Source organism: Carcharhinus amblyrhynchos, unplaced genomic scaffold (assembly GCF_965287045.1).
Source record: "Carcharhinus amblyrhynchos unplaced genomic scaffold, sCarAmb.v2.hapA scaffold_389, whole genome shotgun sequence".
In the NCBI taxonomy this organism is placed as follows: Eukaryota; Metazoa; Chordata; class Chondrichthyes; order Carcharhiniformes; family Carcharhinidae; genus Carcharhinus; species Carcharhinus amblyrhynchos.
The window spans coordinates 33,299-61,264 of NW_027650129.1; the positions used below are offsets into that span (position 1 = coordinate 33,299).

The 27,966-nt window shown below is 50.5% G+C and overlaps 1 protein-coding gene across 1 annotated transcript in view; it reads left to right on the forward strand.

Annotated features, from left to right (window-relative positions):
* LOC145339299 (lysyl oxidase homolog 2-like) overlaps nucleotides 1-27,966 on the forward strand; it is a 67,775-nt gene that overhangs the window by 27,253 nt on the left and 12,556 nt on the right. The window contains exons 3-9 of the mRNA XM_080183722.1: nucleotides 7,680-7,891; nucleotides 10,947-11,160; nucleotides 19,206-19,389; nucleotides 21,991-22,139; nucleotides 23,902-24,069; nucleotides 26,073-26,238; nucleotides 26,592-26,835. Of these exons, the coding sequence (XP_080039848.1) occupies nucleotides 7,680-7,891; nucleotides 10,947-11,160; nucleotides 19,206-19,389; nucleotides 21,991-22,139; nucleotides 23,902-24,069; nucleotides 26,073-26,238; nucleotides 26,592-26,835 (1,337 nt within the window). The remainder of the gene's footprint in view (nucleotides 1-7,679; nucleotides 7,892-10,946; nucleotides 11,161-19,205; nucleotides 19,390-21,990; nucleotides 22,140-23,901; nucleotides 24,070-26,072; nucleotides 26,239-26,591; nucleotides 26,836-27,966) is intronic.

The window sequence follows — 27,966 nt, forward strand, 5'->3', positions numbered from 1 at the left end:
GGCAATTGGGAGTAACTTAGTGGTTAAAAGAAAAGGGCGGCATGGACAATTGGGCCGAATGGCCTCTTTCCATGCTGTAAACCTCTATGACTCTATGAATCTAGAATCAAACCTTATCAATACATTTGATTTGTTCTGTAAGCTTTGTGGGTCAAATACAGAAGGAAGCCATTCAGTCCATCCTTCACTGTGCTGGCTCCAAGAAAGATCCGTTCCATTCCCCCAGGGTCTAACCGCCTAATTTCTTTGAAATAGCGGTACTGCTGGTGTCTCTACTTTTAACCATAAGAATGGGCTTGAATAACCTTCAGTCTGGGGGAAATGGGGGGGGCATCAAGATTGGATTCTCTCTGCATTGGTAGTGTTGGTGGAACCCATGGTGGAATACCTGGCTCAGAGCTCCGGAAATAACTTGGCGGAGAGGGAGATGAGAATCCTGAATCTTCACTGGGACCGTAACATCATGCAGTGTACAAGAGGCCCTTCAGCCCATCGAGTGTGCCCCGACTGCTGAGAAACACCTGACCTCCCGCCTCATCCCACTCACCCATCCTGACTGTGCAAGTGGGGGTTATTCCTGGCAGAGGGGAAGAGGGGAATCCTGAATTTTCCCTGGGATCACCTGCCCTTCCTGCGAATCAGTGTAAGACTGAGAAATGAAGCCCACATATGGGAGCAGTATTTGTTTGGAAGAGTTTGTGTTTTTCTGTTGAGTCCCAGCTGCTGTGAGAAGAAGAGTTTGGCGGATGACAGGCCACATCTGCCTCGTGGCTGGAGAGCTGTGGTGGACTGGGACGAGCAGGAACGTTTCCAGCCTGTGTGGAAATTAAGATCAACTTGGATCCCACAGAATAGTTTTCACTTGATTCTTCTCTCCTTTTTTATCTCTCCACCTCGGGATTCTTTTATTCTTTCAAGTGCATTTATTGCCCATCCCGATTTGCCCAAGGGCAGTTCAGGGTTAACCACATTGCTGTGGCTCTGGAGTTCCATGTTGGCTGGACCAGGTAAGGGTGGCCCAGTGACACAGTGGTGAGCACTGCTGCCTCACAGCTTACCCCAGTCCAACGCCAGCATCTCCGCATCGTGGCCCCTCACAGTGCCAGGGGCCCAGGTTTGTTCCCGGCTCGGGTCTCTGTCTATGCAGAGTCTGCACATTCTTCCCATGTCTGCGTGGGTTTCCTCCCACCCTCCAAAGATGTGCGGGTTAGGTGGATTGGCCATGTTAAATGTTAAAACTCCATGCAAGTTCCACACAAGCTTGAAGGAGGTGGACAAGATTATCAGGGGCCTGGACAGAGTGGATAAGGAGCAGCTGTTCCCCTTAGTTGAAGGGTCATTACCTCTGGCATTGACCCCTCTAAAAGTACGGGCGAGGTACCAGAGGATTGGAGAGTAGCTGACATTGTTCCTCTGTTGAAGAAGGGCAGAAGGAACAATCTGGGAAATTACAGGTTTGTGAGCCTTACATCGGTGGTGGGGAAATGATTGGAGAAGATTCTTCGGGACTGGATATATTCCCATCTGAAAGAGAATAGGCTTATTCACAATAGGCAGCGTGATTTTGTGAAAGGGAGCTCATGTATCATAAACTTGATTGAGTTCTTTGAGGAAGTGACCAGAAAAATTGACCAGGATGGGACAGAGGATGTTGTTTACATGGACTTCAGTAAAGCCTTTGATAAGGTTCCTCATGGCAGGCTGAGACAGAAGGTGAAGTCATAAGGGAACAGAGCTGAGCTGGTAAGATACAAAACTGACTTGGGCATAGAACAGTAAGAAGTCTCACAAGTACTGTGTGCAGTTTTGGTCGCCGCACTTACACAAGGATATTTTGGCCTTGGAGGGAGTGCAGAGGAGGTTTACTCGGCTGATACCAGAGTTGAGGGGGTTGAGCTATGAGGAGAGGCTGAATAAACTAGGCTTGTACTCGTTAGAGTTCAGAAGAATGAGGGGAGATCTCATTGAGGCATATAAGATGATGAATGGGATGGATAGGATAGAGGTGGAGAGACTCTTCCCGCTCAGAAAGGACAGTAGGTCAAGAGGGCACAGCCTCAAGATAAAGGGGGTGCGGTTTAGAACAGAGTTGAGGAGGAACTTCTTCACTTAAAGGGTGGTGAATCTCTGGAATTCTCTGCCCGTTGAAGTGGTGGAGGCTGCCTCGCTAAATATTTTTAAGATGCGGGTTGATGGGTTTTTGATAAGAGAGGGGATTAAGGGTTATGGGGAGAGGGCGGGAATGTGGAACTGAGCCACGACAGATCAGCCATGATCTTATTGAATGGCGTGTCAGGCTCGAAGGGCTAGATGGCCTACTCCTGCTCCTATTTCTTATGTTCTTATGTAACACCAGGTTAAAGTCCAACAGATTTATTTGGCAGCACGAGCTTTCAGAGTCTCAGGCTCCTTCATCAGGTGAGTGAGGAGTTTGTGACTGTATCTCCCCTCTTTGTGAACACAGCTTCTCACTCACCTGAAGAAGGAGCCTGAGACTCTGAAAGCTCGTGCTGCCAAATAAGTCTGTCGGACTTTAACCTGGTGTTGTGAGACTTTGTACTGTGCTTCCCCCAGTCCAACACTGGCATCTCCACATCTTGGGCATAGAAAGCAGAGAGGAGCAGTGAAAGGGTATTTTTCTAACTGAGGTCTGTGACAAGTTCCACAAGAATCAATGCTGGGGCCTCTGTTGTTTGTAAGGTACATCAATGATTTGGAGGAAAATGTAGGTGGTCTGATTAATTGGGGGAGTCGTGGATCGTGAAGAGAATTGTCAAAGGACACAGTGGGATGTAAATCAGCTGGAGACCTGGGCCAAAAGATGGCAGATAGAACTGAACCCAGACAAATGTGAGGTGATGTGATTTGGGAGGTACACTGCAGAAGGAAACAAAACAGTAAATGGTAGAGCTCTTCGAAATATTAGCATAGAGGGAGATTTAGGTGTGCAGATCTACAGTTCCCTCAAGGTGGCAACTCAGGTGGACAAAGTGGTCAACAAGGCGTTTGGCATGCTGGCCTTCATCAGTCGGGGGTTGAGTACAGGAATTGGAAAGTCATGTTGCAGCTGTATAAGACTTTGGTTGGGCCACATTTGGAGTATTGTGTACAATTCTGGTCGCCACACTACTGGAAGGATGTTGATGCATTGGAAAGGGTGCAGAATACATTTACCAGGATGTTGCCTGGTTTGGAGGATGTGGACTATGAAGAAAGGTTGAACAAACTTGGATTGTTTTCACTGGAGTGTTGGAGGATGAGGGGGGTGCCCTGATAGAGGTTTACAAGATTATGACAGGCTTGGATAGAATGGATAGTCAGAGTTTTTTTCCCAGGGTTGAAGGGTCAATTACTCGGGGGCATAGGTTGAGAATGAGAGAGGCAAGTTTAAAAGAGATATAAGGGGCAAGTTTTTCACACAGAGAGGAGTGAATGCTGGAGGATGTGTTGGAAGCAGATTCTGTAACAACATTCAAGAAGCATCTGGATGGAGATAGGAACAGGGAAGGAATAGAAGCAAGGAGATATTCGATTAGAGAGGCATCTGTGTCGGCACAGACTTGGTGGGCCGAAGGGCCTGTTCCTGTGCTGTACTGTTCTTTGCTCTCTGTTCAGTCACGAGGGGACGGAAGTTCAAGCTGAGGGGCAGGAGGTTTAGTGGGGTTGTGAGAAAAAGCCTTTTTACCCAGACGGTGATGACAGTGTGGAAGGTGCTGCCTGGGAGGGTGGTGGAGGTGGATGCCTCACATCCTTTTATTAAGTGCCTGGATGAGCACTTGGCACATCATAACATTCAGGGCTACGGGCCAAGTGCTGGTGGATGGGATTAGGAGATGTTTCTCACATGTCGATGTTTAAGTTCAAAGTTTATTTGTTAGTGTCACAAGTTGGCTGACATTAACAGTGCAATGAAATTATGTGAAAATCCACACTCCGGCGCCTGTTCAGGTACACTGAGGGACAATTTAGCACGGCCAATGCATCCTAACCAGCACATCTTTCGGACTATGGGAGGAAACTGGAGCACCCGGAGGAAACCCACGCAGAACGTGCAAAGTCCACACAGACAGTGACCCAAGGCCGGAATTGAACCTGGATCCCAGGCGCTGTGAGGCAGCAGTGCGAAACCACTGTGTCAACTCAGGTGGACAAAGGTGCCATCCAATGTCTCAGTGTCCAAAACAGGCCATCTTGTGTTCAGGTTGCACAGAGCATGTTACATACCGTTAACTCACAGCCTCAACAGCTCTGTTGTGGATGGACAGTGTGGAACCTGAGCCTGGTGTAAACCATGAGGTCCAAACCTTGCTGTGACCTCCGCGGGGAGACCATCAGTGTGAGGACCTGGAGAGAACATTGAGGCTCCACACAGACGGTGACCCAAGCCGGGAATCGAACCTGCCTCCCTGGCACTGTGAGGCAGTGCCTGACTTCCGATGTATACGCGATGGGCCAGAGGCCCTTTCTGCACTGAATGAAACATGTCGGGCTTTGCGCGGGGGTTTCACAGCATTCTGCTGTGTCCTGCCTTCACCTCTGCATTTGGAGAAGACATTTGGCAGAGTGGGTGATGAGAGATAGCTGCCATTCCCAGACAGGGTGGAAATGACCAGTTGATTTCAGTTGGCAGACAGACCAGTGAGCTGAAAACCTGACCCATCTGCGCATTTAACGCATCAACAGGAGGGAGACTGGGGCCAGGTCAGGATCAGCATCTGGCTGATCCTGACCTCCTGCCGGATACTCAAAGTCTCAAAGCAACAGGACAACAACTGAACGCTCCAGACATCCGCACACGTGGAACAAACTCAAAAGCTGCTCCGGGGACTGGGGTGCCGATGGTTTCTGACACTGCCCTCTGGAAGTCTGGGAGCAGCCGTGTCTCTGAACTGTCTGCTGTGGGCCTTGCAGAATCCACAGGAGGGCTGAGGAAGGAGTGAGTGAAGCTTGCTTCCCAATGTTGCCTGCAGCTGCTGTGCTGCCCTAAGCTTGCTACATCCTGCACAGCTGCTGTGTTCATGTTTCAAAACCATCTCCAGAGCCAAAGTGTCAGGGGCTGTGTTACCATGGATTTCTCGTTGTATCTTAAAACTGTCGTTCACCTCAAGTAGCCAGACAACGTAACAGAGAGGTTTTCAGCTGACTATTCAAACTCTCCTTACAGGACTTGTGTGATTATTGACCTTTTCACAAAGCAGCCTCATACTCCCTGCCCGTGGAGGGGTTGGGATGGGTTTGCCGGCTGCTACTCTCTGTGCTGTATCTAGTCCCACCTTCTCAATGAGGGAGAGCTGCTGTGAACTGGTCTCAATAACAATGTCCCCTCCCACCCATCCCAGAAGCAGCACAGTGGCTCAGAATCATAGAATCAGTACAGTGCAGAAGGAGGCCATTCAGCCCATCGAGTCTGCGCTGACCACAATCCCCACCCCATTGCCTATCCCAAATGTTTACCCTGCTAATCCCCCGATACTAAGGGATAATTTAACATGGTCAATCCACCCAACCAACTTTGGAATGTGGGAGGAAACCGGAGCACCTGGAGGAAACCCACGCAGACACGAGGAGAATGTGCAAACTCCACTCATAAGCCGGGAATTTCCGGCTGCGCCCGTCCTGAAACCGGAAAATCCTGCCCAACGTCAACAAACCTTTTTTATGGTCCACCCCTCACCGTGGCAGGCAGAACGGGAATATTCTCCCCAGACTGTCACCCAAGGCTGGAATCGAACCTGGGTTCCTGGTGTTGTGAGGCAGCAGTGCAAACCACTCTGCCACCTAAACCCAGGGTGATTGACAAAAGGAAGCAGAGGTAACATAAGGAAGAAGCATTTTTCCGAGGTGAATGATTAGGATTTTGGGATGCAGATTCAATGGTAACTTTCCCAAAGGGAATTGGAAGAAGCAAGCATTGCAGAGATATTGGGAAAGACAGGGGGATGGCATGAACTGGATTGTTGGTTGAAAGGGCAAGTATAGACTCAAAAGGCTGAATGGTCTCCATCTGCACTGTAGCATAGTATGTCCTATTCTGGTCCTGGACAAAATAGACCATCCGTAGAGAAGGAAATGAGAGATCGTTACAGTCATAGCTAGGGTGTAGAGAAAGGTCAACTTAATGCGAGCTAAGTCCATTCAAAAGTCTGATGGCAGTAGAGAAAAAGTTGCTTTTGAGTCACATACCAGTTTGGTACGTGACCTCCAGAGTTTTGTATCTTTTTCCCAACAGAAAGTGGTGGAAGAGAGAATGTCCGAGTTGCGTGGGGTCCTTAACTATGCTGGTTGCTTTGCCGAGGCAGTGGGAAGTGTAGACAGAGTCAATGGATGGGAGGCTGGTTTGCGTGATAGATTGGGCTACATTCACGACCTTTTGTAGTTTTTTGCAGTCTTGGGCAGAGCAGGAGCCCATACCAAGCTGTGATACAACCAGAAAGAATGCTTTCTCTGGTGCATTTGTAAAAGTTGGTGAGTCGTAGCTGACATGCCAAATTTCCTTAGTCTCCTGAGAAAGCAGAGGCGTTGGTGGCCTTTCCTAACCATTGTGTCGGCATGGGGGGAATCTGAACAGATTGTTTGTGATCTGGAAACGTGAAGCTCTCGATCCTTTCGACTTCATTCCCATTGAGGTAGACAGGGGCATGTTCTCCTTTACACTCCCTGAAGTCAATGACAGTCTCCTTTGTTTTGTTGACATTGAGGGAGAGATTATTGTTGCCGCACCAGTTCACCAGATTCTCTATCTCATTCCTGTTCTCTGTCCCGTAATTGTTTGTGGTCCGACCCACTGTGGTAGTGTCGTCAGCAAACTTGAAAGTCGAATTAGAGGGGAGTTTGGCCACACAGTGGTAGTGTATAAGGAGTATAGGAGGGGGCTGAGAACACAGCCTTGTGGGGCACCGGTGTTGAGAATGATTGGGGAGGGGGTGTTGTTCCCTATCCTTACTGATTGTGGTCTCTGAGTTAGGAAGTTCAGGATCCAGTGGCACAGGGAGGTGCCGAGGCCCAGGCCATGGAGTTTGGAGATGAGTTTTGTGGGAATAATAGTGTTGAAGGCTGAGCTGTCATCAATAAATAGGAGCCTGACAAAGGTGTCCTTGTGATCCAGATGTTCCAGGGTTGAGTGCAGGGCCAGGGAGATGGCATCTGCTGTGGACCTGTTGCGGCAGTAGCTTTGTCCGCATCGCATTCAAGAAACAATTTGGGCGGCACGGTAGCACAGTGGTTCACACTGCTGCTTCACAGCTCCAGGGACCTGGGCTCGATTCCTGGCTTGGGTCACTGTCTGTGTGGAGTTTGCACATTCTCCTCGTGTCTGCGTGGGTTTCCTCCCGGTGCTCCGGTTTCCTCCCACAGTCCAAAGATGCGTGGGTGAGTTTGATTGGCCATGCTAAAATTGCCCCTTAGCGTCCAGGGATGCGTAGGTTAGAGGGATTAGTGGGTAAAATGTATCGGGATATGGGGGTAGGGCCTGGGTGGGATTGTGGTCGGTGCAGACTCGATGGGCCGAAGGGCCTCTTCCTGCACTGTAGGGTTCTATGATTCGATGACAACACTGTTCACTGGATGCTAATACATGTGACAATAATAAATCAAATCCAAGATGTTGGAGATAATGATTTGAGTGGCGGAGATTGCTCTCAGCTCGATAATAACAGGGCATGTTATTTTTTTAATTTCAGGAAGAGCAGTTACAGGTGGAAGATGTTCGCATCAAGGCAGTCTTTGGGTCGTCACACAAGCGGAGGCCTGTGACTGAGGGCTACATTCAGGTGAAGAGGGATGGAGACTGGAAACCAATCTGTAACACTGACTGGACAAGCATGAACAGCAGAGTCGTCTGTGGCATGTTTGGGTTCCCAGCAGAGAAAAACTACAACGCGAAGATTTACAAGTAAGTCGGGATGGCATTCACTGTGCAGCTGCCAGCCTGAAACAGTCACCAGGCTGGAGAGCCAATGGCCCTCCTATTGCAGTGAGTGCTCACCGAGTGTCAAACTAACTGTTTCTTGAGCCTCGTCCAGACTGAGCTCCCTACGCTGATGGTGGTCTACTGCCTAGGTCCAGGCCATTCAGCCCAACACACACATGCCAGCTCCTGTGATGAGGAATGTCTTCTCTGAGAAGGACATCAGTGAGTGGAGACCGCCTCATTGACTATATTCAAGGCTGTGTTAGGCAGATAGCTGACCCAATCATGGAGGGCAACTTGGGAAAGAAACCTACAATCCAATCAGCTGTGATCTTACTGAATGGTGGAGTAGTTTGGATGGGCTGAATGGCCAACTCTTCCCCATGTTGTTCCCATCCCTCAACTCACCTTGACAGCCAATCCTCTGATTACTTCCTTCCTTCTGCGTTTATCCAGCTTCCCATCACAATTTATTATTCACCTCAACCATGGGAGCGAGTCCCACATTCTCCCCACTCCCCGTGGGAGCGAGTCCCACAATCTCCCCCTCTTCCCCGTGGGAGCGAGTCCCACATTCTCCCCCGCTCCCCGGGTGAAGACATCTCTCCTGAATTCCCCATTTGGCTTAAATTTGCAATTACCAATAATTCCTTCAGTCTTTCCTTCTGAAAGCCCTTGGTCATTTGGAACACCTGGACTGGATCTCCCTGCTGTCTGATCCACTGCTTTAACAAGAATTCCACTCTCCCAGGCCAATCCCGGCACAGTGGGGAAGAAGGCAGGATAACATCCATGATAGGATTGCAAGCTAGAGGAGCCGAATGGCCTCGCCCCCCTCCCTCCCGTTCATAGCTGCAAGCTTCTCAATGACCTTTCTCACCTGCTGAGTATTGAGTTCAGCCTGAGATGTTTGCTGCTGTTTGGTCAGCGTGAGATTCCTCTCACATTCACACTCCCTCTGTCGGATTGTCTCTCTCTCTGTGTGTCTGAATCTCAGCCTACAGACAGGAGGCATTCCTCATTCCCACTGAATGATCGGGATGATGAGATAAGGACTGAATGGCTTCACACGAAAGTTCAAAGCTCAGTGAGTCATCAGAATGCACTGTACAGGAAGGGGGTGGAACTTTCTCACGAGTTAAAGCAAAGTTTATTTATTCATGACAAGCGAGGCTGACACGAACATTGCAATGAAATCACTGTGAAATTCCACCCCCCTCCACCGCCGCCCCACTCCAGCGCCTTTTCGGACGCACTGAAGGAGAATTTAGCGTGGCTCATGCACCTAACCAGCACATCTTTCAGAATGTGGGAGGAAACCCACGCAGACACGGGGAGAATATGCAAACTCCACACAGTCAGCCGAGGCTGGAATCGAACCTGGGTCCCTGGTGCTGTGAGGCAGAGCTGCGAACCACTGTGCTACCATGCCGCCTGTGCTGCCCATGAGTTTGTTTGTCCATCCGGATGGGTTTCCTCAGAGTCTGTAAAGGTCGCCTCAGAGTATTCCTGTCAGCTGCTGGTCGCTTATTTACACATCTATATACATTTCAGTACCCGACACTAGGTTCCCACCAGATCACAGCCCCTTTCTCATTGTGACCGTGCAACATAGTTCCAGCAGTGACAGGTTAGCACAATGGCACAGCGGTTAGTGCTGCTGCCTCACAGCGCCAGGGACCCAGGTTCAATTCCGGCCTCGGGTCACTGTCTATATTGAGTTTGTACAGTATCTGCATGGATTTCCTCCGGGCTAGAACATGACCTGTCTATTTTTATACTCAGTGCCCCGACTGATGAAGGCAAATGTGCCATATGCTTTCTTGACTACCTTATCCACCTGCGTTGCCACTTTCGGTGTTCAGTGGACATGTATGCCCAGATCTCTCCGCCTGACAATACTCCTCAGTGTTCGACCATCGACTGTATAATTCCCACACACATTGGACCTTTCAAAATGCACTATCTCACACTTGTCCGGATTAAACTCCATCTCTCCGCCCAGGTCTCCAACTGGTCTGTATCTTGCTGGATCCTCTGTCAGTCTCTTCCCTATTTGCAAATCCACCAATGTTTGTGTCGTCTGTGAACTTACTAATCATACCAGCAACATTTTCCTCTCAATTATTTATATATACAGTGAACAACAAAGGTTCAGAACTGATCCCTGTGGAACACTGCTAGTCACAGCCTTCCATTCAGGAAATCCCCTCTCTCCTGCTACCCTCTGTCTTCAGTTGCCAAGGCAGTTCTGTGTCCACCTTACCAGCTCTCCCCTGATCCCATGTGACTTCACCTTTGGTACCTGTCTACCATGAGGTATCTTGTCAAAGGTTTTACTGACTGGTGCAGCAATGTATTCTGGAGTATAAAAACAGGGAGGTCTTGCTGCAACTGTACAAGGTACTGGTGAGGCTGCACCTACACTACTGTGTACAGTTTTGGTCCCCTTATTTAAGAAAGAGTATATTAGCTTTCGAGGGGGTACAGAGAAGGTTCACCAGTTGATACTGGAGATGAGGGGATTAGCTTATGAGGAGAGACTGAGTAGACTGGGCCTGTACTCATTGGAGTTTAGAAGGTTGAAGGGAGATCTTAAAGGGACAGAAGATAAGATAAGACTGGGTAGAAGCAGCGAGGTTATTTCCACTTGGAATGGAAACAAGAACTCGGGGGCACAGCCTCAAAATACGGGGGAGTCAGTTTAGAACAGAGTTGAGGAGGAACTTCTTCTCCCAGAGGGTAGTGAATCTTTGGAATTCTCTGCCCAATGAAGCAGTCGAGGCAACATTGTTAAATGTGTTTCAGTCACAGATAGATTTTTGACCAATAAGGGTTATGGGGAGCAGGCGGGTAAGTGGAACTGAACCACTGTCAGGTCAGCCATGATCTTATTGAATGGCGGAGCAGGCTCGAGGGGCTAGATGGCCAACTCCTGCTCCTGTTTCTTATGTTCTTCTCTCTCTCCCTCTCTGGTCTGGGTAGGGGATATTGCTCCTGTTGTGTACTCTGACCTCTCTTTGCTCTCTTTCTTCAGGACCTTTGCGAGCAGGAAGAGACACACCTATTGGCCGTACAGCATTAACTGCACCGGGAATGAGTCTCACCTCTCCGGCTGTAACCTGGGTCACTCTGTGGTGAGCAAGAACAACACGTGTCCCGGCCAGATGCCCGCCGTGGTGAGCTGTGTGGCTGGTGCACCCTTTGCCGCGCTCAGCACCACTCGAGTGAGAAAGGCCTTCCCCACTGAGGTAATAACTGTGTTGTCTTTGTTCCCAGTTTGGGCTGAAAGAGGGACAGCAGAGTCCAGGCAGTAGAAGGAGCTAATTCGTGGGTTAGCATTGCCTGGCTGCAACAGAGGGGCTGAATGGCCTCCTCCTATCCTGGCAATAACACGAAAAGCTGGAAATCCGAAATCAAAACAGAAAATGCAAGGAAAACTGAGGAGGTCTGGCAGCATCTGTGGAGAGAGAAACAGAGCCCAAGTTTCAAGTCCAAATGACTCGTGGGGTGGCACAGTGGGTTAGCACTGCTGCCTCATAGCTCCAGGGTCCCGGGTTCAATTCCGGCCTCGGGTCACTGTCTGTGTGGAATCTGCACGTTCTCCCCATGTCTGCTTGGGTTTCGTCCCAACGCTCCAGTTTCCTCCGCAGACGTGCTGGTTGTTTCCTAGGAAGGAGCTCTTCAAATGCAAATAATAAAAATATAACAAAAGTTCCTCCAACTTATAAATCGAAGAAAGGGTTTAGTAAAGAAATTTCATGACCCCAAACTTGGGGCCTCACCCTGGGCCAATCCAAGCTCCCCACAATTCCCAACAGGTTCTTATTTACAGTGAGTCAGCTGACCATCACACCATTCTGTAATTGGTTCCATGGTTTACTGGGTCAGCTGACCCTTACAGCTTGTTACCATTGGCCACATCACATCCAATACAAAGTTGTCCCTGCTTCCATTCTAACAGTGGTTGAGTGGATTGGCTATGAGAAATTGTCCCTTTGTGTCAGCCTCTCACCATCCCGACTTGGAAATCTTTTGCTGTTCCTTCACTGTCGCTCGATCAAAATCCGGCAGTTCCCTCCCTAACAGCACTGCAGGTCTACCGACACCACAGGGACTGCAACGGTTCGAGAAGGCAGCTCACCATCATATTCTCAAGGGGCAATTGGTTGGCACAATAGCACAGTGGTTAGCACTGCTGCTTCGCAGGGCCAGGGACCCTGGTTCAATTCCTGGCTTGGATCACTGTCACTGCTCTAGTTTAGTTTTAGTTTATTTATTCGTGTCACAAGTCAGCTGACATTAACACTGCAATGCAGTCATGAAAATCCCCGAGTCGCCACACTCCGGTGCCTGTTCGGGTACACTGAGGGAAAATTGTCTGAGGGAGAACTGTCTGTGTGGAGTTTGCACATTCTCCCCATGTCTGCGTGGGTTTCCTCCGAGTGCTCCGGTTTCCTCCCACAGTCTGAAAGACGTACTGGTTAGGTGGATTGGCTGTGCTAAATTCTCCCTCAGTGTCCCCAAACAGGCACAGGAGTATGGGGACTAGAGGGTTTTCACAGTGGCTTCATTGGAGTGAGCCTACTTGTGACAGTAATAAATAAACTTTAAAAAGTTTTAATCTTTAAACAATTAGGAGCGTGCAGTGCATGCTGGCCGAGCTAGCGACGCCCACGTTCTGGAAATAAATTGAAAGATAGATCCTCGAATGGGTGCGAATCTACAACCTCCTGATGGGTGGTCACAGTGCTCCTGACAGCGTGCGTTGTTGGAGATAGTCATCGCTCTCTGACGAGGAAGTGTGGTAGTCAGAGAGTGAGGTAGGCTCTGGAAACTGGACAGCAAACCTGAGCTTCTAACCACCCTGTCCTGAGTGTCCTGTTAAATTGGTGAATGTTACAAAGCATTCCTGAATAGTTTGGGAACTGGAATGAACACATCACACATTCCACATGGCATCTGTCATGCACATTGGAAAATTAAAACCAGATGGGTGTTTTGGCTGGGAATCTTAAGCACATATTCTTCACTCAGAGAGACACTGCATGAGTTCTTAAAGAACCATTCACTCCAGCCTTTTCCTCACCCTCTGGCCCTCCCAGGTCAGATTAAACCCAGAGCTGATTGAATCATTGGAAAGAGAAGCTGGCTTGTGGAGTGGCTGGGTACAGATCGTAGTGTCACAGGATACTACAGTGCAGAAGAGGCCCTTCGGCCCATCGAGTCTGTACTGACGTACAAAAGGCCCTGGCCTGCCTATCTAATCCCATTTGCCAGCACTTGGCCCATAGCCCTGAGTATTACGATGCACCAAGTGCTCATCCAGGTACTTTTTTAAAGGATGTGAGGCATCCCACCTCCACCACCCTCCCGGGCAGTGCATTTCAGACCCTCACCACCCTCTGGGTAAAAAGAAGTTTTTCCTCAAATCCCCCCCGCCCCCCAAACCTCCCACTCGCTTCGCCACACTGTGTAATGACCACAGTCTCCCAGCTCCACGCCCATTCCCTGGTGAAAACCCCTGCTGTGATCTCGGGCACAGAGCAAAGAACAGTGCGGGCCCCTGTCCTCTTCATTCTGCTTCTCCATCCTCCCCTCCCTTCCTCTGAACATCTCACTGTGATCCTCAATCAATCACTTCACCTCCTTCCCCCTCCCTGCCACCTTTACCTTCCTACCCCCCATCCCCCCGACACCTTTCCCCTCCTCCCCTCACCTCCCCGAACCTTTCCGCTCCTCCCCTCACCTCCCCGAACCTTTCCGCTCCTCCCCTCACCTCCCCGAACCTTTCCGCTCCTCTCCCACACCTCCCCGAACCTTTCCGCTCCTCTCCCTCACCTCCCCGAACCTTTCCGCTCCTCTCCCACACCTCCAGCCACCTTCCCCCTCCTCCCCTCACCTCCCCGAACCTTTCCGCTCCTCTCCCACACCTCCCCGAACCTTTCCCCTCCTCCCCTCACCTCCCTGAACCTTTCCGCTCCTCTCCCACACCTTCAGCCACCTTTCCCCTCCTCCCCTCACCTCCCCGAACCTTTCCGCTCCTCTCCCACACCTCCCCGAACCTTTCCGCTCCTCCCCTCACCTCCCCGAACCTTTCCGCTCCTCTCCCACACCTCCCCAAACCTTTCCCCTCCTCTCCCACACCTCCCTGAACCTTTCCGCTCCTCTCCCACACCTCCCCGAACCTTTCCCCTCCTCTCCCACACCTCCCCGAACCTTTCCCCTCCTCCCCTCACCTCCCCGAACCTTTCCGCTCCTCTCCCACACCTCCCCGAACCTTTCCCCTCCTCCCCTCACCTCCCCGAACCTTTCCGCTCCTCTCCCACACCTCCAGCCACCTTTCCCCTCCTCCCCTCACCTCCCCGAACCTTTCCCCTCCTCCCACACCTCCCCGAACCTTTCCCCTCCTCCCCTCACTTCCCCGAACCTTTCCCCTCCTCCCCTCACTTCCACGAACCTTTCCCCTCCTCCCCTCACCTCCCCGAACCTTTCCCCTCCTCCCCTCACCTCCCCGAACCTTTCCGCTCCTCTCCCACACCTTCAGCCACCTTTCCCCTCCTCCCCTCACCTCCCCGAACCTTTCCCCTCCTCCCCTCACCTCCCCGAACCTTTCCCCTCCTCCCACACCTCCCCGAACCTTTCCCCTCCTCCCCTCACTTCCCCGAACCTTTCCCCTCCTCCCCTCACTTCCCCGAACCTTTCCCCTCCTCCCCTCACTTCCCCGAACCTTTCCGCTCCTCTCCCACACCTCCCTGAACCTTTCCCCTCCTCCCCTCACTTCCCCGAACCTTTCCGCTCCTCTCCCACACCTCCCCGAACCTTTCCGCTCCTCTCCCACACCTCCCTGAACCTTTCCCCTCCTCCCCTCACTTCCCCGAACCTTTCCGCTCCTCTCCCACACCTCCCCGAACCTTTCCCCTCCTCCCCTCGCCTCCCCGAACCTTTCCGCTCCTCTCCCACACCTCCCCGAACCTTTCCGCTCCTCTCCCACACCTCCAGCCACCTTCCCCCTCCTTCCCCTTTACTCTTGCTCCTTAAAACCTTGCTGTGTGAGAAAGCTTTGATCACCTCTTTCAGTAAAGTCTTGGTGTCATTCAGCCTTAAACTTTGTGTGACAGTCTTGGCATGTTTAAGGTGCTCTTGAGATGTCCAATGTTGCTGTCAAGGCTTCATTCTTTCATGGGATGTGGGTGTCACTGACTAGGCCAGCATTTATTACCCATCCCTAGCTGCCTCTTGAGAAGGTGGTGATGAGCTGCCTTCTTGAGTCACTGCAGTGGAAGTGTGGTGCGGGTGCACCCACAGTGCTGTTAGAGCAAGTCTTCCAGGATTTTCACCCAGCCACAGTGAAGGAACGGTGATATATTTCCAAGTCAGGATGGTGAGTGGCTTGGAGGTGAACTTGCAGGTGGTGGTGTTCCCCATGTATCTGCTGCCCTTGTCCTTCCAGATGGAAATGGTCACAGATTTGGGAGGTGATCACCGTATCCCACTTAGTTTGGCCGAATCTTCAGCTGGTTGTGTGTGACTCTCTACAAGCTGTCTGCTTCACCTGGGCCCTCAGTGAAGTCCTCAATATCCAGCTCTTAAAACGGCACAGTGGTTAGCACTGCTGTACTCACAGCACCAGGGACCTGGGTTCGATTCCCGGCTTGGGTCTGTCTGGAGTTTGCATGTTCTCCCCGTGTCAGCGTGGGTTTCCTCTGGGTGCTCTGGTTTCCTCCCACAGTCCAAAGCTGTGGTTCGGTGCATTGATCCAAACAAGTGCTGGAGTGTGGCGACTCGGAGAATTTCACAGGAACTTCATTGCGGTGTTAATGTAAGCCTTACTTGTGACACTAATAAATAAACTTTTTTACTTTTTATTGGTTAACAGGGGAAATCTTTCTCTTCCTGGATCGATGTTTATTCTTTTGCACCAACTTGAGAAACACGTTGGGATGATGTAGTCAAAGGTAGCACATCAATCCAGGTCGTTGCCATCAAGAGGTGACCCCCACCGCCCAGCCCACACACCCGACTACCAATATCCAGCAATCCTGATACTGATGCCCAGTGACAAAGAACAGAAAAAATTGAAGCATGGGAACCTTCTGCCCTCCAAGCCTGCACCGACCATGCTGTCCAATTTAACTAAAATCCCCTACCCTTCCGGGGACCATATGCCCCTATTTCCATCCTCTTCATATATTTGTCAAGATGCCCCTTAAAAGTCACTACTGTATCTGCTTCCACCACCTCCCCCAGCAGTGAGTTCCAGGCACCCGCTACTTTCGGTATAAAAAATCTGCCTCGTACACCTCCTTTAAACCTTGCCCCTCGCTCCTTAAACCTGTGCACCCTAATCATTGACTCTTCCACCCTGGGAAAAAGCTTCTGACTATCCACTCTGTCCATGCCTCATAATCTTGTAGATTTCTGTCAGGTCGCCCCCTCAATCTCTGTTGTTCCAGTGAGAACAAACCAAGTTTCTCCAGTCTCTCCTTATATAATGCCCTCCATAGAACATAGAACACTGCAGCACAAACAGGTCCTTCGGCTCACTAGTTGCGCCGATCACTTCTATACCTACTAAGCCATAGACCTATCTATAACCCCCAATCCCATTAGCTCCATACCAGGCAACAGCCTGGTAAATCTTTTCTGTACCCTCTCCACTATTGACCTTTAGTTCAATAGTGACCCTGGACATTGAGGTCTTCACTGAGGGCCCAGGTGAAGCAGACAGCTTGTAGAGAGTCACACACAACCAGCTGAAGATTCAGCCAAACAAAGTGGGATACGGTGATCACCTCCCAAATCTGTGACTATTTCCATCTGGAAGGACAAGGGCAGCAGATACATGGGGAACGCCACCACCTGCAAGTTCACCTCCAAGCCACTCACCATCCTGACTTGGAAATATATCACTGTTCCTTCACTGTAGGCAATGGAGGATCACCAGGTATCAGTAGAGTGTCACTGAAAACAGTGTGTGGAGTGGCTGAGTGGAGAGGGGAGGGTCATTGCTTGAAGACAGAGACCTTTATTTATGCAGTGTACAAATTGCCTTGTCTTGTGGAACCCACAGTACCTTTAACACCATCAATGATACACACACAAGTCTTCATGGACATGTTGTCCCAGTCTAATTTAGAATCCGATTGTTCCACTTTTCACTGCTATCCTGTGACGGAATGCTGTTGGATTTCTGGCCACTGTGTGGGTTCTCTCGGGTGAATGCACGCACTCTGATGAAACAGATAACTGTGAGCCTCATTGGATCCGTAATCTCGACCCAGGCTCCCGGCCTCTGGGTGGCTGCTATTGCCTTTGGAACTCAATGAATGCAACAAACTCTGAGATACTTCAAGGAGGTTGGAACAGCCCGGCTTTTGTGGGCTGGCGAGATGGCTGTGTGGTGGAAGGGGAAGGAGGTTAAGGTCAAGCTGTGTGTTCTGTGCACTCTGCTGAAGTCAAAACAAATCCTTCTGTCTGGCAAAGACACCGCTGCGCAGGCAGCTTTACAACAGCAGCAATGAAATTCAATAAATACTCCTGTTGTTCCACTCTGCTCTCTTCTGGCCACTGTCAGGCAAACTATGCGATCTTGAGCGTGGTGCCATTAAAGAATGATAGGATTTTGCAGCAGAGAAGAGCCCATTTGGCCCACTGTGCTCCTGCTGGCCTTTTGGCAGAGCTTTTCATTCAGTCCCATTCTACCCTCCACTGTTCTTTGCTGATGACTCAGGATTGGTGGAGGAGTGGATCAGAAGGAGGGCTGTTGTAGGCTGCAAAGAGACATTGATGGGATGCAGAGCTGGGCCAAAAAGTGGCAGATGGAATTCAATCCTGATAAGTGTCAAGTGATTCATTTTGGTAGAGCAATCCTGAATGCAGATTACGGGGTCAATAGCAGGGTTCTGAGGAATGTAGAGGAACAGGGAGATATTGGGGTTCATATCCACAGATCTCTGAAGGTTACCACTCAAGTAAATAGAGCCATGAAGAAGGCTTATAGTGTGGTAGTGTTTATTAACAGGGGGTTTGAGTTTAAGAGCCATGGGGTTATGCTGCAACTGTACACGACCACATTTGGAATATTGTGTGCAGCTCTGGTCACCTCACTATCAGAAGGATGTGGAAGCATTGGAGAGAGTGCAGAGGAGATTTACCAGGATGCTGCCTGGTTTGGAGGGTAGGTCTTCTGAGGAAAGGTTGAGGGACCCAGGGAGCTCCTTTTCTCTTCAGAGAGGAGGAGGATGAGAGGTGACTTAATCGAGGTTTATAAGACGATGAGAGGGATAGATGGAGTGGATGTTCAGAGACTATTTCCTTGGGTGGATGCAGCTGTTACTAGAGGGCATAACTGTAAGGCTCATGGTGGGAGATACAGGAGGGATGTCCGAGGGAGATTCTTTACTCAGAGAGTGGTTGGGGTGTGGAATACACTGCCTGCTGTGATAGCGGAGTCGGACACTTTGGGAACTTTCAAGCGGTTATTGGATAAGCACATGGAGCACACCAGAATGATAGGGTGTGGGATAGCTTGATCTTAGGTTCGGACAAAGCTCGGCACAACATTGAGGGCCGAAGGGCCTGTACTGTGCTGTTCTATGTTCTGTGCACCCTTTATCTTTCCCCAGGTTCCTTTTCAAGCACTGATCCGATTGCCTTTAAAAGGTGGCAGTTGAAGCTGCCTTTTAGTTAACACGTTGCAAATTCCAAACACTCCTGTATCTCCTGTGGTCGTATCCCACACCCCACATCTAGCTTCTTCCTTATCGTGCAAATTCTAAAAAATTGTCCTCCTTACACATCCATGTTCTCCAATTTGAATGTTCCTAACTAGGCGTGTCACTGAGGGCAAATACTCTTAACAGATTAACCTCAAACTCAGCTGGATCTCTGCGTTCGAACCAACTCTCCAATGTTCTAACTGTGTGAGGAGTTGTGGGTTTGAAACAAAAAAGGAAAAAGATGTGGTTTGCAGATGAAGATTTAAACTTACAACAACAGGTTTATTGAAGAAGCTTTGGACTGTCCAGAATATAAACTGAAAATAGCAGCTTGTGGCAACACCCTAATGACATCACCACCAAATCATACAATCAGGAACATGCGATCCTGTTAAATATACCAGACTTACTGAGTGAGCTTTTTTGAACCTTTGCTCACTCTGGATTATCTCTCTGCCAGTTTTGGAAAGCAGTCTGTGTTATTAGTTGCAATAGTTTGGGAAGTTTCTGATCTGAGTGAGAGATGACTATTCGAGCAGGAGCCGTGCGAGTGAACCATGCTTCTGTTTCCATAGAAACCGTTGGTGCGCCTGAGGGGAGGAGCGACGGTTGGAGAGGGCAGAGTGGAAGTGATGAAGAATGGCCAGTGGGGAACAGTGTGTGATGATCGCTGGAGTCTCCAGGCAGCCAGTGTCGTCTGCCGTGAACTGGGCTTTGGCACGGCAACGGAAGCTTTAGCTGGAGCGAGGATGGGCAAAGGTCAGATATTTACCGCACCCGTGACTCTGCCCCAAAGCCTGAGCCCCTCGCTGACCCCCTTCCCCAGCTCCTTCGGGACCCTCTTCCCCATCCCCTCGCTGACACCCTTCCCCCCATTCCCCTCCCAGACACCCTTCCCCAGCTCCTTCGGGACCCTCTTCCCCATCCCCTCGCTGACACCCTTCCCCCCATTCCCCTCCCAGACACCCTTCCCCAGCTCCTTCGGGACCCTCTTCCCCATCCCCTCGCTGACACCCTTCCCCCCATTCCCCTCCCAGACACCCTTCCCCAGCTCCTTCGGGACCCTCTTCCCCATCCCCTCGCTGACACCCTTCCCCCATTCCCCTCCCTGACACTCTTCCTTACACCCTTTCCCATCTCATTCCGGACCCTCTTCCCCATTTCCTCTCTGACACACTTCCCCCAGTCTTGTCCCAGACACCCTTCCTTACCCCCCACCCCCCGGCCTCCTGGATACCCTCCCCCACCCCCATTCCAGACCCTCTTCCCCATCCCCTCGCTGACATACTCCCCCATTCCCCTCCCGGACACCCTCACTCTCCCATCAGCCTGACACCCTCCCCACCCCTCACTCTCCCGGAACCTGGACCCCTTTCCCCATCCCCTCAGTGACACCCTCACTCTCCTGGAATATTGACCCCGTCACTCTCCCGGAATCCTGACTCTCTCTCCCCCCCTGCCCCCCGAGTGAACCCTGAGATTTCCGCTGAAAGACACCCAGCCAGTGAAGGCCTTTTTCCAAGGGGAGTCCTTGTGGCAATGTAGAAATACAGCAGCTGGTTTATTCCAGGTTGTGGGGAGTTCTCCCTGGATCCTCTCTCAACCCACATCGCTGAGACACAAAACCCCCCATAAATACTTTACTCTCTGTGGGATCTTGCTATGCACTAATTGGTGCTGTCACCTTCCCCACAGTACATCAGTGAACACACGACTGTAATGGGAGACAGGTCCTCAATTTAAATACCAACCTTCGAAAGATGGCCACTGTGATAACTCTGTCTTTGTGTGTCTCTCTCTTTCTCTCTCTCTCTGTCTCCCTCTGTCAATCTCTCTTTCTCTCTGTCTTTCTCTCTCTGTCTCTCTCTCTCTCTCCATTTCTGTGTGTGTGTGTGTGTGTGTGTGTGTGTGTGTGTGTGTTTCTCTCTCTCTCTTTCTCTATCAGTCTCTGTCTCTTTGTCACTGCCTCCCCGTCTCTGTCTCTCCCCGCCTCTGTCTCCTCCGTCTCTCTTTCTCTCTCCCCCCATCGCGCTCTCTCGGAATCCCTCCCCCTCTCTCGAAATCCCCCCTCTCTCGGAATCCCCCCCTCTCTAAATCCCCCCCTCTCTGAATCTCCTCCCTATCTCCATCTCTCCCCCCCTCCCTATCTCCGTCTCTCCCCCACCTCCCTATCTCCATCTCTCCCGCCCTCCCTATCTCTGTCTCTCCCCCTCCTCCCTATCTCTGTCTCTCCCCCTCCTCCCTATCTCTGTCTCTCCCCCTCCTCCCTATCTCTGTCTCTCCCCCTCCTCCCTATCTCTGTCTCTCCCCCTCCTCCCTATCTCTGTCTCTCCCCCTCCTCCCTATCTCTGTCTCTCCCCCTCCTCCCTATCTCTGTCTCTCCCCCCCTCCCTATCTCCGTCTCTCCCCCACCTCCCTATCTCCATCTCTCCCCCCCTCCCTATCCCTGTCTCTCCCCGCCCTCCCTATCTCTGTCTCTCCCCCTCCTCCCTATCTCTGTCTCTCCCCCTCCTCCCTATCTCTGTCTCTCCCCCTCCTCCCTATCTCCATCTCTCCCGCCCTCCCTATCTCTGTCTCTCCCCCTCCTCCCTATCTCTGTCTCTCCCCCTCCTCCCTATCTCTGTCTCTCCCCTTCCTCCCTATCTCTGTCTCTCCCCCTCCTCCCTATCTCTGTCTCTCCCCCCCTCCCTATCTCTGTCTCTCCCCCCCCTCCCTATCTCTGTCTCTCCCCCCGCCTCCCTATCTCTGTCTCTCCCCCCCTCCCTATCTCTGTCTCTCCCCCCCGCCCCTGTCTCTGTCTCTCCCCCCTCCCTATCTCTGTCTCCCCGCCCCTCTCTCACTATTCAGAGAATTGATGTGTTTTTAATTCTTCCTGCCAAAGTGGTCAATTTCCTATTTCTCCACATTATTCTCCATTGGAGAGATCTTTGGCCCACTCACTCAATCCACCTGTATCTTGCTGGAGCCTCCTTATGTCATTAGCAAATTTGGCATCCTTCATTGATATAAACTGTGAAGAGTGAGGCTCCAGTACCAATCCCTGCTGCACACCACTGTCACATCTTGCCAACCTGAAAGCGACCTATTTATGCATACTCTCTGTTTCCTGTTTGCCAATCTCCTGGACTTGCCAATGTGTAACCCCAGAAACGACCAGCTTTTATTTTCCGCAATAACCTTTGATGTGGCACCTTAACAGATGCCTTCTGTTCACCCACCTCGCCCAGATTCCCAGTGGATGGTTGGGGAAGAGGTGATTGGGAGCATCCTTTGACATGAGTAGGCGTTGCAGCAATGTCTTCAGGCCAGAGTCTGTCTTCCTGTTCTCTATTTAAACCCTCGCTTGTCCCCCTCCCACAGGAATTGGTTTGACCCACATGAATGAGGTGTCGTGCACGGGCTTTGAGAGGTCCATCGTTGAGTGCAAGTTTAACCAGGACAACCTGTGTAATCATGATGAGGATGCAGCAGTCCGGTGCAACATTCCCGCCATGGGCTTCGACAAGGAAGTGAGTTCAAACCTGTTCGTCAACCATTCCGACCCCCTGCAACAACTCGGACACAATGTGGCAAAACACCCCCCAGTGTTTGACTGGAGTGTTAGAAAATTCCTGACCCTCCGAGTGAGAGGCTTTGAGGAGGAGTTGGAATGAGGGAAGTGGGAGAGAGGTTCAGGGAGAGAATTCCAGAGCTTGGAGTTGAGGAGGCTGAATGGAAACTGTCACTTGGATATCGAACAGGCTCTCGCTGTGCATCATTCAGGGGCAGTGGGAGGTGGTGACATCGTGGCACTGTCACTGGACTTGTAATCCAGAGACCCAGGGTAATGCCCTGGGGACCCGGGTTCGAATCCCACTACAGCAGGTGATAAAATTTGAATTCAATAAATATCTGGAATGAAGAATCTACTGCTAACTATGAAACAATTGCTGATTGTTGGAAAAGCCCATCTGGTTCACTATGTCCCTTTAGGGAAGGAAATCTGCCATTCTTAGCTATCTGGCTCACATGTGATTCCACAGCCACAGCCCTCCAAGGGCAGCTAGGGATGGGCAATAAATGCTGGCCAGTCAGTGATGCCCGTGTCCCTTGAAAGAATAAAGAATAAACTGGAAGCTATAGTGAAGGTTAGGGTTAGTGTTGAGTGTGAAACAGGGCAGTGATTAAATAACTCCGAGAATTCTCTGTATGTTGGTGAACTTTGACGAGTCCGAGAATACTCACCAGCTCACACCCAACCCTCTGTCACCTCGAAGCAGAGTCATGTCACAGGGACAGGATCACCTCGAGGTTCCCTCCAACTCACTCACCATCCTGACTTTGAAATGTATCGCTGTTTGCTCACTGTCGCTGGGTCAAAATCCTGGAACTCCCTCCTGAACAGCACTGTGGGTGTACCTACACCACATGGGCTGCAGCGGGTTCGAGAAGGCAGTTCACCACTACTCAAGGAATGCCCCATCCTGAGGCCAAGTTCAATCAAAGCCTGGAAGAAAGGACGATGACAGGAGTATTGTGTGCTCTCCTGGTGTCCTTATTCAGGGAATTTCACAGTCACTTCATTGCGGTGTTAACGTAGGTCTTACTCGTGACCCATAAATAAAAAAACTTTTTGAAAAAAACTTTATCTGAGGAAGGATGCCCTTGGCACAGAGGGAGTGCAGTGAAGGTTGACCAGACTGAGATGGCAGCTCTGTCATGTGAAGAGAGACTAAGTCAGTTCGGGTGATATTCACTGGAGTTTGGAAGAATGAGAGGGGATTGTAAAATTCAAACAGGGTTAGACAGGGTAGATTCAGAAAGAATGTTCCCCATGGTGGAGGGATCCAGGGAACTGGGGGTCAGAGTTTGAGGGTGAGGGGTAAACCTCTTAGGACTGGAGGTAAGAGGGTGGTGATTGTGTGGAATTCACTTCCACAGAAAGGAGCTGAGGCCAAAATGTTGTGTAATTTCAAGAAATGAATCGAGCTCTTGGGACTGAACATAAGAACATAAGAAATAGGAGCAGGAGTAGGCCATCTAGCCCTTCGAGCCTGAAGGGAAAGGGGAGGAAATCAGGATACTGAATTGGATGATCAACCATGATCAAAACGAATGGTGAAGCAGTCTTGAAGGGCCGAATGGCCTCCTCCCCCTACTCCCAGATTCTATGAGTACTGTGGGGAAATGTTGTACAGATGACGTTGGATTGATGTCTTGCCAATGTTGATGGTGATGGCCAGGTGCTGTCTAAAACTCTTGCTCTGTGTCCTTGAACTGCCCTCCCCACAGATCCGCCTGGTTGGAGGGCGTACGCCATTTGAAGGCCGTGTGGAAGTACTGGTGAAGAAGAACGGGAGCCTGCGGTGGGGAACTATCTGCAACAGCAACTGGGGTCTGACGGAAGCTATGGTGGTGTGCAGACAGCTGGGCCTGGGCTTTGCAGACCATGCAGTTCAGGTACGAGTCACCACCTTCCTTAGCATCTAACTGATGATATCTGTGTGAGGGCCAGGCCGCAAAGTCAGCAATTAGATCCATATACTGCTCGGAATGAGAGCTGTGACCAGATCTCGGTTTGACCACTCTTGGAATATTGTGCACACGTCAGCTCCCCCAATTTAGAATCATAGAAACCCTACAGGGCAGAAAGAGGCCCTCCGGCCCATCGAGTCTGCATCCTACCCAGGCCCAACCCCTATATCCTGACATGTTATCCCCACTAATCCCTCTAACTAAACATCCCTGGACACTAAGAGGCAATTTCTTAGCACGGCCAATCAACCTAACCCACACGTCTTTGGAGTGTGGGAGGAAGCCGGAGCACCTGGAGGAAACCCACGCAGACACGAGGAGAACGTGCAAACTCCACACAGACAGTGGCCCGAGCCGGGAATCGAACCCGGGACCCTGGAGCTGTGAAGCAGCAGTGCTAATTACCGTGCCGCCCCCATTTATTTCTAGAATTTCAGCGTGCTGGAAAAGGTGGGGTAAATGGGGTCTGAAGGACGCTGGTCAGAACTCTTCAGTTCTGGAAGACTTGTGACCAGGAGGTGAACAGGCCGTGTCTTTTTGGTCGGGGGCTTGTGGGAGGATTGGGGGGTGCGGGGGAGAGAGGGTCAACTCAAACGTCATATCAGAGTTTATTTAGCTACAAAGGAGCTTGGTTTGGTGGACGTAAAGCAAACCTTTCTGATTGTGGGGAGATGGAAATAATGGATAGTCACTGATAAATCCAAAGGAAACTCAGGAGAGATGCTTTTACCAGATGGTAATATGACTTGTTAAAGGTTGGGTCGGATACTTCAAGGTGTTCCGTGAAGCTGGCCTGACCTGTAATGTTTGACATTGGATCTACCTGGGACGAATATGGGAGGTTCCACTCCCAGTGTCATTCAACTGAACCATGAGGAGCTTTCATGAAAAACAAAGTTTAATTAAGAATATTGTTGACGTGTGCAGTAAGACACTTAGCAAGAACTTCTAACAATTACAAACAAGAAACGCAACAACCATGGTAACGTATAATTCTTAAGGAAATATCTCTAATGTGTCCCAACCAAAGTCAACATCCAATACACAAAACTCTCGAAATAAACACAGTACAGCACAGGTTAATGCCCACTTGTTACAGGAATCCAGCCTCCTTGGTTTAATGCTGAAAATCCCTTGTGAAGAAGCTCAGAAGAGGTTGTAATCGAATCTGTTTCCCAAAAAGCAGCTTCTTAAAGAGAAGAACAGGGAGGGAGAGAGAGAGACTGCCTCTTTGCTTGCTGCTAAACTGCTTCCAAACACACTCCCCAAAACTAAATTCAAAGCCCAAAGGGAAAAAAGCCTGATCACCTGACTGCCACAGCTCAGCTCCAGCCCCAGTGACATCATTGAAGCTGAAAACTGCATGATTGACAAAAACACTTTCTTAAAGGTTCACTCACATCACAAACTGTTGAACACACGGCCACAGTGAGTGATGGATTAGTGTACAAAGCTTCAAGTACCCAGCATCGAGCTACAGTCAATTGCACAACTGACCTGTCAGCAATGTTCCCCGAATATTCCATTTTCATGATTTGATTTTCAACCTGGAATCAACTCTTTCTTCTGGGTCCAATCCAGAAGTTTCGATCTGAGAGGGAGTGAATGGAGAATGGGAGGGGTGTGGGCTGAGGCTGAGGGCTGGAGGGAATGAGGCCAGTCAGAGGTGTTCCCTGTGACCACGGAATGTGGGATGTGGGAATGCGGGAACAGAAGGAGGGAGGGAATGAGGGCAGTCCGAGGAGACAGCTGGACCCAGCGTTGGAACAAAGGTTAGGGTTAGCCTTTTCTCCATGATGGGGGAATGGGTAACTGTGGGATAAGATGTGGGATTTGGGTATTTGAGGAGATTGTTCGTTAACTCCAGTCAGCCCAGCTCAGCTTGTCAGGGTTCTCCCTTTGACTGACCTTTTGGGATTTTTCCTCAGGAGACTTGGTTCTGGCAAGGTGATCCAAGCGCGGATGAAGTGATTATGAGTGGTGTGAAATGTTCGGGCACTGAGATGTCCCTTTTCCAGTGCCTTCATCATGGGGAAGAGCTTCATTGCCCTAACAAAGGGGGACAGTTTGCTGCTGGGATCTCCTGTACTGATGGTAAGCCCCTTTCCTGTTTCAGCTGGGCTCTAAATGCCCGAGAGAGAGAGAGAGGGCAATAATGGAACATCGCTCACAATCTCAGGCCATAATAGAGCACTTGACTCAACGAAATGAGTGTGTAACCACGTGCAAAGTGCTTATTCTCAGCCCCCTCCCAGCCAAACACAGCACTGGACATTGTCCGAGTGGAAATTATTGACCAGGACACTGCGAGGACGAGCCTGCCTTTGTATAAAGTTGTGCGATGGGAGCTTGGTTCCGATAAATACTGTGAACTATTAGAAATGTATCCATCTCCAAGGGTTGGGAGCGTCTGGTGAACTCTAACCCAACCTTCTGTCTGTTTCTAGTTGCTTCTGATCTGGTTCTGAACCCCCGTGTGGTTGGAGAGACCGCTTACTTGGAGAATCGGCCCCTGTCCATGCTTTCTTGTGCTATGGAGGAGAACTGTTTGAGCAGCTCAGCCGTTGGACTGGCGCCTCTCACCAACTATCGTCGCCTGCTGAGATTCTCTTCGCAAATCCACAACAACGGGGAGGCGGACTTCAGGCCCAAGGCTGGTCGCCATGAGTGGATCTGGCATGAGTGTCACAGGTACTTGCATTGTTCCCTCATATCTCTCTGCTTTACGGCATCCCTGCACAGGCATGATGGGCCAAATGGCCTCTTCCTGTGCTTTCTTGTTTTGTCATTCCACATGTCCTCTGACATGACTGAGCGAGACACTCAGTTCCATCAACCCACCATGGACAAGTCAAGTAAGAATGAAGTCGAACCATTCATGTCAACCCTGCAAAGTTCTCCTTACTAACATCTGGGAGCTAGTGCCAAAATTGGGAGAGCTGTCTCACACACTAATCAAGCAATAGTCTGACAGAGTCACACTCACAGAATCATACCTTACAGATAACACCCCAGACACCCCCATTACCATCCCTGGATATTCCTGTCCCATATCCAGGAGCGAGTTTCCCTGGGAGTCCTCAACATCGACTCTGGACTCCATGAAGACTCAGGGTAAACCTGGGCCCGGAAGCTTGCTGCTGCTTACCATGTCACTGTGCCCGATCAGCTGATAAATGTTGAACACCACTTGGAGGAAGGATTGAGAGCAGCAAGGGTGCAGAATATACTCTGGGTGAGGCGATGCCAGTGTCCACAACCAAGAGTGGCTCAGTCGCAGTACCACAGACTGAACTGACCAGGCCCTCATGGAAAGAGCTGCAAAACTGGGACTGCAACAGGTGGTGAAGGAACCAACAAGAGGGAAAAACTGACAAGGCCTTATCCTTACCAGCCTGCCGGCTGCAGATGACCAGACCGTGGCGGTATCGGTAAGAGTGACCAATGCACAGGCCACAGTCTTCACATTGAGAATACCCTCCATTGTATGGGGCACTATCACCGTGCCAAATGGGACAACTTACAACTGGGCATCCATGAGGCGCTGTGGGCCCTCAACAGCAGAGATTCCTGTTTGCTGCTGATGTATCAGATTGCAGAGTCAGTCTAGCTGCTGTGCTGATGGGGCTTCAAATGGGGGAAGATTGGGAGGGTGGGTACCAGAAGAGGTTTTGGGAAGCAGGCAGTACGTCACATCTCTACCCCGAGCCAGGTTCGGATCCCACTCCAAGATTTGACAGTGATGGCAAGTGTGTTGACAGTGCCAATCTGGTAGTTCTTCCAGCAATGGTGGTCAGCTATGCATGATGTGGAATGGCACCC